Genomic DNA, 14,931 nt, shown 5'->3' on the forward strand with positions numbered 1-14,931 from the left:
ACACCTCCCCCCCCCCCCCCCCCCCCCCCCCCCCCCCCCCCCCCCCCCCCCCCCCCCCCCCCCCCCCCCCCCCCCCCCCCCCCCCCCCCCAGGGTTTGTTTTCGAATCAGTACCACACGGGCCGTGTGTACTTGCTACCGCATTTGCTTGCTCGCGATCCTTGCTGATTCTTTTACCAGAGTCGTGGGACGAGCACAAAAAGTCTTGCGCCGACATTTTGCGCGGGCCGGTCACTTCGCCACCACCTGAGCCACATCGTTGTGGCATGAGCATCCAAGGAGTCGCAATTGTGCGCTCAATGCAACTGGTGTCCTGAGATTGCACCCGAGTCGAGAAAACCGGAGCTGCGCTGGATGTATGGCAAGGCTGGCTGCGGTATCGGAACGACGTCGCCGCTCTCGCAATGCTTCGCAACCAGCGCATCGTTCCCTCTCGAACCTGCCCTTAAGGTTATCACCCGATCGACTTTTTCCGACGGCAGGCCTCTACGCCAGGGAGAAGAGATCGTGAGTCTCAAAGGTCAATAACAGACACTAAACCTCATAAGGAAATATATTTACTTACTCTCAATAGCTGGATGACCTGGCCTTGTTCAAGTGAGGCGAGCTGGGTGTTGCATTGCCCGAACCAACATGTGCTGTTGTGCTTCGGAGGTGGGCACGTCGGCGCTCCTCGCCCTCTCGAAGACACTTCCGCCGGCATCATGTCGAACCATCTCGTCGCTGGAACAATTGCCTGTTGCTTCCCTTCTTCGCAAGTCAGCTGTGTTCATCAGTCTTTGCATCGCTGGCGAACCGATACTGGCGAGTTTGGAGAGGGAGGGCTCGCAGTGTTGGTGCTCCATAGCCACAAATGTCGCCGGCTCCGAATAATCAGCATTGCACTGTCGACTTGCAATTCGTGTCCACTATGGAACCAGGTCCGCTCACTTGCATGAGGGTCCATGGCCGCCATGTCGTTGGCGATCTCAAAGCAGAGGTGTCGTCTCGGCAAGGGCCTATCGATAAGCGTCAGGCTTTGGGCGATGAAACTCCGGCAAGAAACTGCCATGTCTTCGACGAGGTGTCGAAAATGATCATCTAGCAAGCTTGCTTGTTCACGAATGCCGAATGGAGACCAGGATGGAAATGTGGGCAGGAACATGGAATCAAGTCAGCCCAGTGCCTGTCACCTGCTGTGCCGAGCGTCAGAAGTGGGTGGGTTTTGGGCAAGCGCACACAATTCAACACAGTGGCCTCGATATGAGACAGAAATGGCCTAAGTATACGAGATATGGGCAAACAACGACTGGAACGGTTCAACATCGATATGGATTACGCATTTTGCATTGTGCAATGGGCATCCTATGAGACTACAAGCAATAGACGGACAAGTTGTCTCACCACTAGACAAGTCCCTACAAACATGGTTCCTGTTTCTGCTGTTGGTGGTGGGGAGTTACATCAAGGGAAAATGCAATGGTGGCTTCATTGTGCTCTTGCCCAAGGCAATGGGTTGGTGCTGGGCCCGGCGAAAACTCCCGGGGGGTGTTCTCGGGTACGGTGCTCAAACGAAGTTTGGGTTGTCCATCACTGTGGGACAGTGGTCGCAGGCCACAAGAGGGACTGTATTTCGAGACTGAGAGTGTTGTGCAGCGGGGGCACCGGCAAGAGCGACTCACGTTGGGATAGGGGCATGGGCGTGACCGGGTACACACAACCCTGGGAAAGGGTCTCTGGCACCAAGGCCAAGGCCCACGGCCCCTTCGGTTACTCGCGAGACGTGTGTCTCCGGTGGACTGATCATTGGACGATCTGAAGACACCTTGCTGGCATATCCCCAACGGTCTTTGCCCCGAATGGAGTCATCTCGAAGAGTTTCGAACCTCTGTTGGCCGAGCTAGGGAACTATGGGCTGGTCAAGAAGCGGGAAACATGGCCGACGCAATGTACTCCAACTTCTGCAGATCGAAGCTCCGGGCTCAAACAGCAATGTTACGAGACCAGGTGAACAGGAGAAGCTTCTTTAAAGCTGTCTCTATCTCCGGAATCAAGATATGGAACTGTCTTGTGGCTCGAACACAGTCGTGAGGGCGGTTTGGCCGACAAGGATACATATGATTGCTTGTTTGGAGCTATACAAACATGCCTCAACCTTGTCGGAAGAGTCCGAAGAGCCGGAGGACACACCACCTTGATTGCCCACTCTCGAGGTATATGGCAAGACTATAAAAGAGCCGATGATGCCCCTCGAGATGCTGTGAGAAACTCTTCTCCTCCAACCGCACTGAGTCTCTCATAGTCGCAGTACTTGACTCCCACACTTTCAGGGGTCTTTACCTGCCACTCTTGCAGCTCAGCAACATACTTCCACTGCTTCAAGCATTTCCTCATGGCTTCTTATACTCACGCACTTGTCGACACCTCTACATCCGTCGATGAGAGCCAGAACGGCATGCTCACCTTGGGCGACCCGTACATGGGCGATGATTCCGCCAACAACCCGGACTATCTGGGTCTCCCCAATCAAGAGGGCTTCATGGTAGATCCCCGTGTTGTGGCCTATTCCAACTTTCTTTACCAGGAGGCTGTGCAGGCCGGGGATTTCATTGAGCAGCCACAGTTTGTCGCCCAGCAGCCTGGCAGCATGTTAAGTGAAGCACATGAAATTTGTCTTTTGTCCTTGTTTCTGTTTTGTTCTATCTTGTTCTTGCACACGCCCTATTGCGTGGTGTGGGAGTTGTGGCATTGGTGCCATGATGCTTTCCCGAGAGGCGTGCTTAAGTTTTAAACTTCTTGGCTCTTTCCGCCAGCAGGGGTTTGTTTTGATGTTTGTTTTGAAATGGCTGGCGCGCTTATTCTGCAACGCGCTTGAGAACCCAAAATCGTCGCGCTGCCTGTTTAACCTTTCTTCGTTGCCCTGCCTTACCTGGCGGTTCAGCTCCCGTACGAGAACTTGTTCACTGACTTTTTCCAGTCCTTTATGCCAATGCCCGAGCCAGCACAGATTTCTGTCATGGCCTCAATTCCCGAGCCAGCACAGACTTCTGTCATGGCCCCAATTCCCATCAGCTTGCCCTTGCCTCAAACCACAGAGCAGCCCCAGCATCATAGCTTCACCAACACGGGCTTAAGTCACCATGAGCCTTCCCCTCCCGCTCTATTGGTGAGCGCGGGCCAAGGCCAATACAGGGCTGCGACTGATGCCGAGCTTGTTGAGAACTACCTACAGTTCAAGAAGCACCGCCAGGGTCCATCGGCCGCCAACGCCGCGCAGTCGATCACTACAACGCCGGTTCCTGAAGCTGCTCCCAAGCCGCCAACTCTCTCCGACGTCCCAGACCACTTTGTTAAAGCATACGAGCAATTGATCAAGGATAATGTTTTTGTCGAAGATGGCTGCGTTTGCGTCTCTGTTGGTTGGTACCGCGTCCGAAAGGGGCCCTGTCATGGCCCATGTCGTCAACAAGTTCGAGGGTGACACGGTCCATTTCGTCAAGAACCTCAAGGACATCAAGGTCATGGGATTCTTGGCTTTCCCAGTGTCCCCTGAAAAGCGACAGGAGTTGGAGAGTCAAGGTGTCCAGGCGAATCATAAGTCTATGTATGACCTCATGGTCTACAACGAAAGCAGCCCGATTCCTGCGGGAGAAATCCTCCATGTCCAGCAATCCTAACTCAACGGCCCCTCCTCGGGACATGGCCAGTGATGAGGCTGGCAGGCTGTGGTATTCTGTCGTCGTTGTTCATTCGGAGTTTGTTTTCTATTTGGATTTTTGCTTTGGAGTGTGGTTATTGAATTGGAGAGCCCGTGAATAATGGTAGACTAGAGCCTAAAATAGAGGCTGGAGGATATCGCACAATAACCCCAGCGAAATAAATATTCATACCCAATTGTCTGTCTATTCCACACGGTGACAAGTGTGAACTCCTCTATCTACATTTGGATTGTCGCATATGCGCGGGACCAAACTACCGATGCCCATCGACATGTAAACTTTCTACAATCCAAGACGGCATGTGTAAAAAGTTTATCCGCAGGATCAAAATGACAATTCGGTTGCAGGCAAAATTTACGTCAGAATTGAGCGTCACTACAATGGCACGAACAAAAGTAGCGAAGTAATACGAATTATCATTCCAAAGAAGTAGAAAGGGCACATTGTTCCGGGAAGAGGTGTTTTTCCCTCTGGGTTTGATTTAGGGTAGTCTAAAATTGCGCGGCTCGGAGATGCTGCCCCCTAAAGTAAACAAACGACGATACTTCCGTAGCGCGAGGCTTCCTGAGGCCAGCAAATATGCACCTCACACGCACATGTTATACAGAGCAAGACTGCTGCTTCAGTTATTGAGAAATCAAATGTAGCATTCTATAATATAAACATCATTGAACTTCTGCCGCTATATTTGCATGAACAGTGGAACACTCGAGCTGAGAGCCCTGGTCAAGCGCACATTTTGCTGACCGCACGCCAGGCCGGTGCGAGCACGCTTTCACCTTTCCCAAATTATTTGCAGGTGTATCTTGAGGAGTCGGTCCATGGTTGCGGCAGCTAGCTGACAACAGAAAATGATGTCTGAGTGCTTTGCTCGCGCCATGCGCGGGGCGACTGCTTTTGCAGTTGTCCGCATGGGAACCCTCTTGTGAAACCACCTCAACTCCACCAAGTATCTCTGAGTATGCAAGTGGGGATCACTGAAACGAGCTCTCTGTCCAATACTTCTTGACCCGGCCAAACCAGGCTCCGGAAAGCTGAGCAGATGCTCAGATTGAGCGTCACAGCTCAACGGCGCCGCCCGCTCGGAGATGCGACACGCCAGCATCGTGAACAACGCGACTACCGCGATCAATATGCAACAGAGCGAATCATATGTTTCATGCGCGTTCCTCTCAAAGACACGGAACGTAGACTTCTGGACTGCACAGCCTCATTCAACTTTCCTAGCAGGATGGGCACGGTGTTGTCCAAGACAATTCAAGCCCAGGGGGCCACATTTTCGCGACATACTAGCCGTGGGCCGCACATGGCCCAGCTCGTACTTGCTAAGCCATAGATTGCAACGACACGTGTCGGCCCATGTCTGTTCCCCTGTGGAACCCGTGTATTGAGTCTTCGGCTGGAAGAAGCTGTAGGATCGTACCGAGCTTCCTCTTGCTGAGTCAGGTGCTGATACATGTTGGGCTGTCATAATAAGCGTACACCTTGCTGCCCTTCCCTTCAAGCAGCTCGTCAAGGTACTGGTCAAACGTGGTGAACTCAAAGTCAGGGTATAGCTCCTTTCCGTCGAGGTATCCGAGGTACTTTGCGTATTCGGGGTTGTTGTCGCCACGGACGCCCCACGAAAGCCTGTACTGCCACGTCCAGAGCGACACCAGGTCACTCATCTCCTTGGATCCCGCTTTGACCTTCTGCTCGGCTTCGTTCGCCTTTGAGACAACATCTTCGGCAGGGATCTGACGAGCACACGTTAGCAACCACGGCGGACACATTGGCAAGTATCGACCATACCATCTTGCGCTCTGGCGCTTCACCAGTCTTGGCTTCGACAGCATCGAAGACCTGACACTGGGTCTTGACTTCGCTATAAGCGAAGATGGATCTGTTCAGAGTTCGATCATCGCTGATGATGCGGGCCACATATCTGCCCACGTCCCTCAAGTGGGTGATCGCGATAGCAACGCCCCCACCGTCTACGATCCCGTCCATGGGCGCACTGAGGGCGTAGTCGAACCGGCCCGAGGGCAGCCTCGGTGTGCTGATCTGGAACCACCAGCCGACATCAATGGCGGTGAAAGGGAGCCATATCTTCTTGACATGGTCCAAAACATCCTCTTTCTGTGTATTTGTGAGTCGGAGGGTCATAGTTGAGTGGTGTACAATCTAATGTAACCACGTCAATGCTGGTGAGCGTTGCCACCAGAGTGTCTCTGGGTCCGGAGATGTCAGTGGCGACGAGGCGGACACCAAGTTCCTGGAGCTTCTGGCTGGCTGGCTTTTGGAGAGACGCGGCACGGACGAGCGCCGTGATCTCCTGCTTATCCCGTTAGTAACAGTGTTCTTCGGGCTTGTCTGTCTGTCCAAAGAACTCACAAATTTCGCTGGCGACTCGAGGAGGCCATTCACGATGGACTGTCCCGTTTCACCGGTGGCTCCTACAATTGCGACCTTCATGTTAGTATATGTAATTTGGCTGCTGCTCACGTCCGAGACTGAACCCCCACGTGTTGAATATAGGTTGTGGTGAATCTGGTGATGGACCCTTGAGTGGCGGGAGTGGCGGGTGCACTGTAAAACCCCACCGGGTACCTAGCCGAAATTCGAATCAGCCCTGCGGACTGGACTGGAGTTTGGACTGGGGCGTGCCGCTTCTCGCCAAGCCTATTCGAGTTGCCCAGAATTTTAAATGCAGCGCCAAGCGAGAATAATAGGGGCAGCTGAGAGACCATCAGCGTCCGTCTGAAACGGGGATGGAGAACGTGAGCAATGCATCTACGTCTTGGAGTCAGGGTCCTCATCAGCGAGAAGGGAATCTCGATCATTCGTGATCAACTATGCGCTGGCATGCACTGGCACTGGCACTGTGAGCACGACAAAGCCAGGATGGGCACAAAGCCCGTAAGGCTGGCTCGAGACATGCTCGGCGTGCAGCACAAGTGCTACGCCCGAGGCTCATTCGACGTCAGCCACGGGAGGCGCAGCAGATTGACTCACGCCGTGGTGAACGATTTGGGGGCCGAATTCAGACATGTTGGCAGCCCAGGACCCGGATGCCTGGAGGGGACACGCTGTCTGGCATTGTATGATTGTTGAATCCTCCCTGACAGAATGATCATCGTTGACACTGGACTTTGTCATGCGTCAGGGACGGACTGGAGTCGAGGATTCAATGCCTGAATAGGATCGCATTAAACTCGCGTGAGGCGCAAGCCAAGCCATCTTAAGGTCGTGTGGCCCCCCGGGGTAAAGAGATTCAGCGCTTAATAGGCCTAAGAAGGCTAAGATGATTACTGCGGCCCACTAATCTTAAGCCCCGGGCGCATCCCTGCAGTGCATGCCGGCCTCAGTATCCACCGCCTCAGCTCGGAGGCCAAGCTCAAAAGACCTGGACCAGGCCAAAGTAATCTCGACGCGCTTCAGGATTTCTCTTCCCCTCTTGCTTTCCAAAATTAAATTGATCAAGAGCATCGTCTCCCTTCTTACACATTTCTTGAGATAGCCAACGAAGATTGCAGTCATGGCCACGCAACCACCTCCGCCTTACCAGCCCAACGGCGAGCAGGGCAACAAAAGCGCCGCGCCCGCGACCAACTTGTCAGTCCATTGCTGAATGAACGATCGAGGTAGATGGCATGAAGCTAACACAATCACAGGCCCGGCCAGCCCATCGCCATGCAGCCCATGGGCCAGCCTGGCATGGACACCTCTGGACAGAAGGTGACGCCGCTCCACCTCATGAGCGAGGTGCCCGAGTGGGTGGACTGCCAAATGTGCCAGCAGCGCACGCGCACGCGCATCGAGAAGAAGGGCGAGGGCATGCAATTGTGAGTTATAGCTCCTGCTCTTCCCGCCTCATTAGCCCGTGGGTGGAAGAGGTCGCGCGACAAGCTGCTAACCCAGGGTCCAGTCTCACAGGTGCGCTCCTCTGCCTCGTCTGCATCTGTCTCGCCCCCCTGCCCTGCTGCCTCCACTGGTTCGAGCAGACCAACTGGTACTGCGACAAGTGCGGCAAGCAGATTGCCACGCGCACCCCCGAATCGCCCGTCCATGTCCTGCCTCCGCCTCACGCCCTCAGCGTGCCTTCGCAATACGGCGGCCAGCAGCCTCCTCACGGCCAAGGTCCCCAGGGGCCGCCGCCGCCGCCGCATGTCAACCCCCAGGCTGGCGGTATGCCTCCTCATGGTCAGGCGCCCATGTCGCCCCCGGTCGGCTCTCCCTACGCTGGCACGCCGCCCGCCGGCCCTCCTGGTGGCAGCCCCGTGCCCATCGAGCACCAGCACAACCCCAACCCTGAGATCACGCAGGCGCCGCTCCCAGCGCAGACTACCGGAGGCCCCGACTCCGTGCCCATGAAGAACTAGAGTCTTGGTGAGAATCGAGCATTGCGCGGTGTTGGTGAGGCGAGGCGAATGGTGGTGGTGTCTGTAATTTGTGGGTGTGGAGTTTGACTAGGCTTGGTGGTGTTGCAAGATCTGGCTGTGAGATTTGGCCATAGATACCCGATGATGATTGTCTTGTTTCTCAATATACACGACCTTTTTTTTTTTTTCTTCCCGCGCGGCCGGAAACACAACGTCGCGATGATACAATATTCGTGCTGACGCCGAGCGTCAGGCTGCCGTCGGTTCCGAAGCGGTCAAGAGCTGACAGGGAATGACTTAGTGAGCTAGGAACAAGTCGATCACCGAACACACTTCCTCGACCTCATCCGACTCCTCCGTTTTCAAGACACTTCGCAAAATGGCTTCTCCGGCTACCGCGCCAGACAGCAAGGCTGGCACGTCCATCTATAATCCTCACGTCCTCAACTTTTACGATGCTTTCGTTCTCGGCTTCAGCAATGACTACGCGTGGAAATGCCCCACAGAGACGGTCCTCCTGCCATTGTTCCAGTCGGCCATTGGGAAGAGGCATCTTGACGTCGGTGTTGGAACGGGTTACTTTCCCGCGACAGCTGTCGCGCGGGATGTCGACAAGGTGTGCCAGGAGCTCACGCTGCTGGACCTAAATCCGAACACACTGCAAATGGCAAAACAGAGGGTCGAGAGTGTCGCTGGCAGTGCTGTTCGTGTCGACACGGTGACGGGGGACGCAACTCAGGCTCTACCCCTTGAGGGACGTGTATTCGACGGTATGTCCCTCTTTTACTTGCTGCACTGCATGCCTGGACCGACCGCGTCCAAACTGCGCGTCCTTGATATGCTGCGACCGCATCTCGCTCCAGGCGGAACTCTGGTTGGCGCGACGATCCTGGGCGAGGAGGCGGCCATGAATCCCTTGGCACGACTTCTCATGAGCCTGTACAACTGGAAAGGCATCTTTGGGAACTGGGAGGATAACAAGAAGGAGATTGACTGCAAGTTGCGAGGGTTGTTTGCGGACGTGGAGACCTGGGTCGTTGGACGTGTGATGCTCTTCAGAGCTCGGAAACCGTTGGATGTAGTCGTTGCAGGGAATTAGCCGGCGAATTAAGGCTGAGGCTGATGCTACCTCATCTCATGGCAACTCGTACTGGGTAAGGTACCCTGAATTTTGATGTCGCTGCAGAGGAACCTCCATCTATCTGAGCGAGAGTCAGAGACGCCGCGTCGTGACAAGACCAGACATGACAACGGAACGGACCGAATAAAAGTGTACTGGTTGAATCCATGAACCAGATGTTCCGTAGAAGTGAGTCGTCCATGTCTCAGCACCATCATCATCATGAGCCGCAGCCGCCGCTACATGTAGGTTGGATGGCCACCCCTCCTCGTCCCAGGACGCCAGGCTCATGTCGCCGCGCGAGGGACAAGGTCGCGCCAAGCCTCCAGTCGTCCCGCGTGACAATGGACGACCCCCTGTTCTCACGTTCTCCACCTTGTCACAAATTGGATACATCCTCATCAATCTTCAACGTACTACCTTACCTTAGCCCTCCAAACCCTCTCTCATAGCGCAGCGCAGCTCACCGCGACGGGAGGCTAATGAATGACCAGAACCCCCCGCGGGGGTACCAGCACCAACCGCCCCCGTACCAGCAGCCATACCAGCAGCCGTACTATGCTCACCCGCCGCCGCCTCAACCGCCTCGCCTGTCGCTCCACCATCGTTTACAATGGTGGTACAACATCACGCGCCCCTGGGCGATTGTCGTCCCGGCCATCACCCTCATCATGGACGTGTGGTGGTTCGCGGCGGGTAGACTGTGCGGCTACACCGACAGCGTGATGGACGAGTGCTTCTGGGTTCTGTGGCTGTCCCTCCCGCTTGTAAGCCTTCTTCTTCTTTCTCTCTTCTCCCCTTGGCGAGACAGAGTACGTACTGAACATAAATCTGTGCCACAGGCCGTCGTGTCGCTGGTCTGGAACCTGGCCGCGACCATCTCGACGAGGAGGATCATGCATCAAAGACCCGGGTTCGCCCCGGGTCTGCAGTTTGGAGGCCAGGCGCTGGTGGCGTGCGGAGCGTCCGTGTGTCTAGGTCTCCTTGCGCGGCACTTTGCCATGTACATGGACGCGTGGTGGTCCAGTTCGCTCGAAGGCGCCATGATCGCCTTGATTTCCATCATCACGTACGTTCTTCATGTCCATTGTCCGTCCTTTGATGGTACCTTACTGACTAACTGGGGGAAAGGTTCTTCAATTGGGTGCTCACAGCGTTTGCGGCTTACGAATGGGCCATGGAAAGGAGAGCCAGGGATGAGGAGATGTATGTTTTATAGCATCAAATGCGAGTTGTCGTTACAGCGAGTTATCATACCCCCCAGTCTAGTGGACTTTGTTTATCGTACAATCTCCCTTTGGCGTAGCGGCATTACAGAACCGAATTAGGAGCAATCCTCCATCTTCATGTCCCAAAATCTTGTCATTGCCCCAACATGTTCCCCGTGAACCCACCATGCGCCGCGAAGCGCAGCTGATAGTCCCTCAGATCGGCCCAATGCCGCAGCTCTTCCTCCTCGTCCTGCGCTGTCATCTGCATTGGATCGCTGGCCCTCGTGGTGCCAGCGGGACCTGTCTTCTCCAATTTCATGAGCACGTCAATCAGCTGGGACAGCGCCTCCTCAGACTTGATGGCAAAGGGGCCCTTCCGCTCCGGCGCATCGTTCAAGAGCGTCGATGCGACTTGCCGAATCTTGTTGATTATGGAGCCGCCATTCGGTTCGAGATTGCGCTGGGAAATGGATCCAAGAACCGTCAAGAGGTTCTCGACAATGAGCTCACGCTCCGATGTCATCAGAGAGAGTGTCTCCTTGTCTTCCTCGTCATCAATAACTTTCTGCTCCGGCGTAAGATGGATCATGCTGTGCGGGTTCGCCAGATGCACATCACGAAGATTGAAGTAGAGCTCCACGAAATAGGAGCGAGTTGCCAGCTGAGACGTGAAGATGTTGGCTTTCTGGATCTCATACTGGAGTTGACGCCGTCGGTGCGGCTGCGTCTTGAACACATTCCGCAGATCGTGGGCTGGCTGTGCAGTAGGCCACAAAGGCGGCACATACTGCATGGTCGTTTCCTCAAACGCATCCATCGGGTCCACCTCGCCGTGGTTGCCAAGCTGCAATTCAAGTGGGAGATCGTCGATAATCCCTTTGACGGCGAGGAGGGCCGATCTGAGCGAGGACCGCTGGTCGGACCACTGCAAAGCACTCATGCCGTAGGCAAGCTCAGTGCTGACGATGCCGTTCATCGTCGTGTAAATGTCAATGGCAAACCGATACCCTGTGAGTAAAGATGCATTGCCCTCGTTTTGATCGTTGATCTGGTTGGCGAGGATGTACATGTCGTCGATGTTCTCGGGATACGCTGGGTAGGGGAAGTTGGGTGTCGAAGGCGGGATGACCGTGCCGATTTGGCTGTCGCCCAGCTGCGCATATGACCTGTTGCCGAGCAGCAGGCACCAAAAAATGCGTTTCCCAACTTGGTCCTTGACATGATTAAAGGGCAGCGGATCGGGCGAGTACTGATCGTTGCCAAAGGTTGGTAGCTCGCCTGGGTTCTTAGGCCGGCTGAAGCCCAACTCTCGTATTAACGTCAACGTCTCCGACATGAAGAAGTGAGACAGGTTCCACTGGTGCGTGTAGCTGGCGGCCAGACCCAGGAAGTAGCTGGTCGCCGCATCATCGAGCGTCTTGGGCTGCTTCGCTGCGAATCTGGGACCGCGGGAATTTAGCGCGATATCCCGACACTTCTCGATCAGAACAATAGCGCGCGGGAAAAGGTGCGTGCTATGTTGTGCTTTCAGGTGCTCTCTGGCGCTGCGAGGGAAAGACGCGACTAGTCCACCGATCATGCTCGCAATCAACCCCAAAAACTCTGGTCGTGTGCGGTCCTCGCGATTAGCAAAGGATTGCCGGAACGTCGGCTCGTGGGGGAAAGGCGCAAGCGGGTGTATGTACGTGAAGAAGTCGTCGATCAGCAGCTCCAGCACCGGCATTGGTGCTATGCTTTCCGCATCTTGGACGCCTTCAGCTGTAAGGTTCAAAAGACCCTTTGTGGCCATTTGCGGCGATGGCGTGGGAAAACTGGCGGGTAGGGGCTCGATGCGTGCTCGCTTTGCGGCCTTGGCGGCCTCGGCATGCTTGTTGGGCGGTCCTCGCCTCTTCGTCTCGCGCTGGTAGGTACAATCCACGCCAAGCTCACGACATGGTTTGCAGGGGATGCCCGCGTCGTCGCATTTGACCTTGCGCATGCTGCACATATCGCACGCGCGTCGCAGTCGCGTGAGCTTTGGGTTCACAGTCGGATCGCGTGACTCGGACAGTTGATGTGAGGTGGGCGTAATGTCTAGCCCGTGCTGCGGATGCTGCGTCTGAGGCTGGGCCATGTGCGCTTGCGCCAGGGCGGCAACGGCAGACGCGTCGGAGAGGCCATGATGCTCGATCGTAGGTTCTACGCTGGGATCAGCGACTGCTGCTTGCAGTTCTGAATGCCCCGTGAGCCCTTGCGCGGCGTCGCTCGCCGCCTGTAGGATTTCGAGCCCATTGCTGGCGTATGCGTGAACATTGGCGTGATCGGTCTCGGTGTGCTGCGGTGGCTCTTGATACGCGTGCTGCTGGTCGAGATGGTCCTGGGGATGATGTTGGTCTTGATGATCCTGAAAGTCAGGTTCCGATTGGTCTACAAACGCCTCGTGCACGTCCTCGTGGTTGATCGCCTCGTGCTTGGAGGGTTGTTGCTGCAGCGCCGAGGACTCTGGCGATTGTGGGGAGCCAGACATGATGGCGGCGCGGCGCGTCGTGATGTAGTATTTACCGATGTTGATGCGTAGAAGCCGTAGATGGCCCGACGGATTTGATGCAAGGCGTTGCGGATGTGGCTCACTCACGTGATCGCCCTGAAGCGTACAAACTCAGGCGTGCTAAGGTAGGTACGCAATACTTGGGACAAATCTGTCTTTCCGCCGGTTGCCGTCACAAGCCAGAAAGATTTTTCTATCAAGATTCTAGGTAGTAAGAACTTGTTATCCGAGAGTCATTTATCAGCAGCTACAATCTGCGACATGTTCATCACCCATGGATCTAATGTTAGACCCCAAGATTAACTTAGCACTGAGAAAAGATGTCGATGGCTGCTTGTCAAGGGCCACCTTCCGGGACGCCCTTCGAATACTCTTACTACCACTGTGATTGTATTTGCTGAAGTCTCACCGTGGAAACTCATCATTAGTCCTTCAATTTGAGTGAGGTATGGCTTGCTCTGTCTAGACAGCGCGGCTCTGTAGGGTAGCTGCAAGGCAAGTTCGCCAATCATGTCCGGCCACTAACACACACACACCCCTTGGTGAATCTGGCGCTACGCTTGCTAAACTGAGCTCTGCTTCAAGAATCTTGATTCCGACAAATGTCGTGCCAACGCAGACAGCCAACCAAGGCGTTATTAATTTTGTGTAGCAAGTCACAAGCAAGTTAGCAACCAGTATTACTCGTACTTGGCACATCGACATGTACCCGCTCTTTCTGCCACGAAGATTTCCACTCTCGGCTCCATTCCGATCCACAGCATTGACATCATCGTTCATATGCTTTGGCAGGACAAAAAATCACTGTTCTTGCCAGCTCTGTCATTGAACTCCAGCGGCCAATGTCCTGGGAAGAGACGACACCACACGGTAGGAGTCACTATACGTATGTAGCCATGACACCAGTCAAATCAACACGCAATGATGAACGAAAAGGCGGTGCAGCTCAATTCAATTCAGATGCGTCGAGAACGTGTGGACCCTCCAGGGGTCGGCAGTAGATCGCGCATCGAACGTCAGCTCCTGAACTTGCTCTGCATTTAAAATTCGCACCCCAAAGACGGCTTTCTTCCTCGAAGCGCAGAGCCTCCTTTCTCAGCGGTGAGCCAGCTTGCACCATGCGCACATTTCAAGTTTGCTGCGGGAGCATCCAGTCGAAACAATGCCGGGGTGAACCTTATTCATTAATTCTAATATGTGTCTGCTAGTCTAGTACTGAGTCAGAGTATACTGAAGCCAGGCAGGCAAGTCTCGACACGCCGCAAAATAATTACCCCTCCCCCACCATGAGTGCCATCATCAGGTTCCTGGCTGCGTCACGGCCTGGCCATATCTGACCGCCATAGACACCGTGCCTGGCACCCCATTCCTGTAGGCAGCGGGGATTTCTGGAGTGAGGTAGGTGGCATTCAGGTGATACTGCAGTCACCTTTACGTACCCGGATATGCCTCTGATCAGCAGCCCAGGAGCAAATTGTCCTGGTGCCCCACTATAAACACTTTCAACTGGTATCGACGTTTTCCGTGAATCAGGGCTGCTGGAGTCGACACGGCGCAAGAGCTCCAGCCGGCCTGTGCGACTAAAGCCTTCCATCTCATTTTTGTGACTGTGATACTTCAGCTCATCACTCGCTTCATTTGTCAACTTGCTCTATTTTCCATCGTACGTCGTCTTCATTGTCTGGATTCACCTGCTTCACCTACTTAGACGGCTGCATCCGTACCCTGCCTGCAACCATCAGTCTAGAATCCGCCCCGCAATTTGCACCTCACGCTTGCTACTTGCAGCGCGCGTCCGGCGGCAACGCCTGGTGTCGGAATGGCGTCCAGAACTGCCCCCCATGAACAACACCATGATAGCGCCCCTCCCAATGGCCTAGCGGGCGAGCCGACTGCTGGTGGCCACGACCGCGGCCAACGGAAAGCTCCCGGCAAGCTGGCCTTTTCGAACAACAATCCTCCAGCAAGAGACGACGCGTACGAAGACGAAACGCCGCGACCTCCCGCGTCCACCG

The 14,931-nt window shown here is 54.9% G+C and overlaps 6 protein-coding genes across 6 annotated transcripts; 4 read left to right on the forward strand and 2 right to left on the reverse strand.

The window, feature by feature from the left end:
* Nucleotides 1-2,370: 2,370 nt before the first annotated feature.
* On the forward strand, nt 2,371-3,655 carry F5Z01DRAFT_639076 (uncharacterized protein; the record flags this gene model as incomplete). The annotated part of the gene is made up of 3 exons (XM_046262416.1): nt 2,371-2,709; nt 2,920-3,393; nt 3,449-3,655. The coding sequence occupies 3 exons, from the start codon at nt 2,371-2,373 to the stop codon at nt 3,653-3,655; spliced, it is 1,020 nt and encodes a 339-aa protein (XP_046115699.1).
* A 1,484-nt stretch (nt 3,656-5,139) lies between these two features.
* F5Z01DRAFT_676665 (isoflavone reductase) lies at nt 5,140-6,151 on the reverse strand (the record flags this gene model as incomplete). The annotated part of the gene is made up of 4 exons (XM_046265269.1): nt 5,140-5,433; nt 5,489-5,815; nt 5,871-6,011; nt 6,071-6,151. 4 exons carry the CDS (start codon nt 6,149-6,151, stop codon nt 5,140-5,142), a joined length of 843 nt encoding a protein of 280 aa, XP_046115700.1.
* Nucleotides 6,152-7,025: 874 nt separating this feature from the next.
* Nucleotides 7,026-8,248, forward strand: F5Z01DRAFT_266098 (uncharacterized protein). Its single transcript, XM_046258630.1, has 3 exons — nt 7,026-7,291; nt 7,351-7,521; nt 7,605-8,248. Exons 1-3 carry the CDS (start codon nt 7,215-7,217, stop codon nt 8,056-8,058), a joined length of 702 nt encoding a protein of 233 aa, XP_046115701.1. The 5' UTR covers nt 7,026-7,214; the 3' UTR covers nt 8,059-8,248.
* Nucleotides 8,222-9,170, forward strand: F5Z01DRAFT_266290 (S-adenosyl-L-methionine-dependent methyltransferase). Its single transcript, XM_046258632.1, has 2 exons — nt 8,222-8,306; nt 8,360-9,170. Exon 2 carries the CDS (start codon nt 8,438-8,440, stop codon nt 9,155-9,157), a length of 720 nt encoding a protein of 239 aa, XP_046115702.1. The 5' UTR covers nt 8,222-8,306; nt 8,360-8,437; the 3' UTR covers nt 9,158-9,170.
* Nucleotides 9,171-9,409: 239 nt separating this feature from the next.
* On the forward strand, nt 9,410-10,469 carry F5Z01DRAFT_266155 (uncharacterized protein). The gene is made up of 3 exons (XM_046258631.1): nt 9,410-9,945; nt 10,021-10,247; nt 10,310-10,469. The coding sequence occupies exons 1-3, from the start codon at nt 9,661-9,663 to the stop codon at nt 10,395-10,397; spliced, it is 600 nt and encodes a 199-aa protein (XP_046115703.1). The 5' UTR covers nt 9,410-9,660; the 3' UTR covers nt 10,398-10,469.
* Nucleotides 10,470-10,540: 71 nt separating this feature from the next.
* F5Z01DRAFT_683111 (uncharacterized protein) lies at nt 10,541-12,895 on the reverse strand (the record flags this gene model as incomplete). The annotated part of the gene is made up of 2 exons (XM_046265814.1): nt 10,541-12,703; nt 12,800-12,895. 2 exons carry the CDS (start codon nt 12,893-12,895, stop codon nt 10,541-10,543), a joined length of 2,259 nt encoding a protein of 752 aa, XP_046115704.1.
* Nucleotides 12,896-14,931: the final 2,036 nt, after the last annotated feature.

Source organism: Emericellopsis atlantica (genome assembly GCF_019669845.1).
Source record: "Emericellopsis atlantica unplaced genomic scaffold F5Z01scaffold_25, whole genome shotgun sequence".
Lineage (NCBI taxonomy): Eukaryota > Fungi > Ascomycota > Sordariomycetes > Hypocreales > Bionectriaceae > Emericellopsis > Emericellopsis atlantica.

Bases quoted from the DNA above. Each gene is read 5' to 3' on its own strand.
- F5Z01DRAFT_266098 (XM_046258630.1), top strand. From the start codon at position 7,215: ATGGCCACGCAACCACCTCCGCCTTACCAGCCCAACGGCGAGCAGGGC. The intron at 7,292-7,350 runs GTCAGTCCATTG...ACACAATCACAG, and splicing joins GCCGCGCCCGCGACCAACTT to GCCCGGCCAGCCCATCGCCA. The intron at 7,522-7,604 runs GTGAGTTATAGC...CCCAGGGTCCAG, and splicing joins AAGGGCGAGGGCATGCAATT to TCTCACAGGTGCGCTCCTCT.
- F5Z01DRAFT_266290 (XM_046258632.1), top strand. From the start codon at position 8,438: ATGGCTTCTCCGGCTACCGCGCCAGACAGCAAGGCTGGCACGTCCATC.
- F5Z01DRAFT_266155 (XM_046258631.1), top strand. From the start codon at position 9,661: ATGAATGACCAGAACCCCCCGCGGGGGTACCAGCACCAACCGCCCCCG. The intron at 9,946-10,020 runs GTAAGCCTTCTT...TCTGTGCCACAG, and splicing joins TGTGGCTGTCCCTCCCGCTT to GCCGTCGTGTCGCTGGTCTG. The intron at 10,248-10,309 runs GTACGTTCTTCA...ACTGGGGGAAAG, and splicing joins GCCTTGATTTCCATCATCAC to GTTCTTCAATTGGGTGCTCA.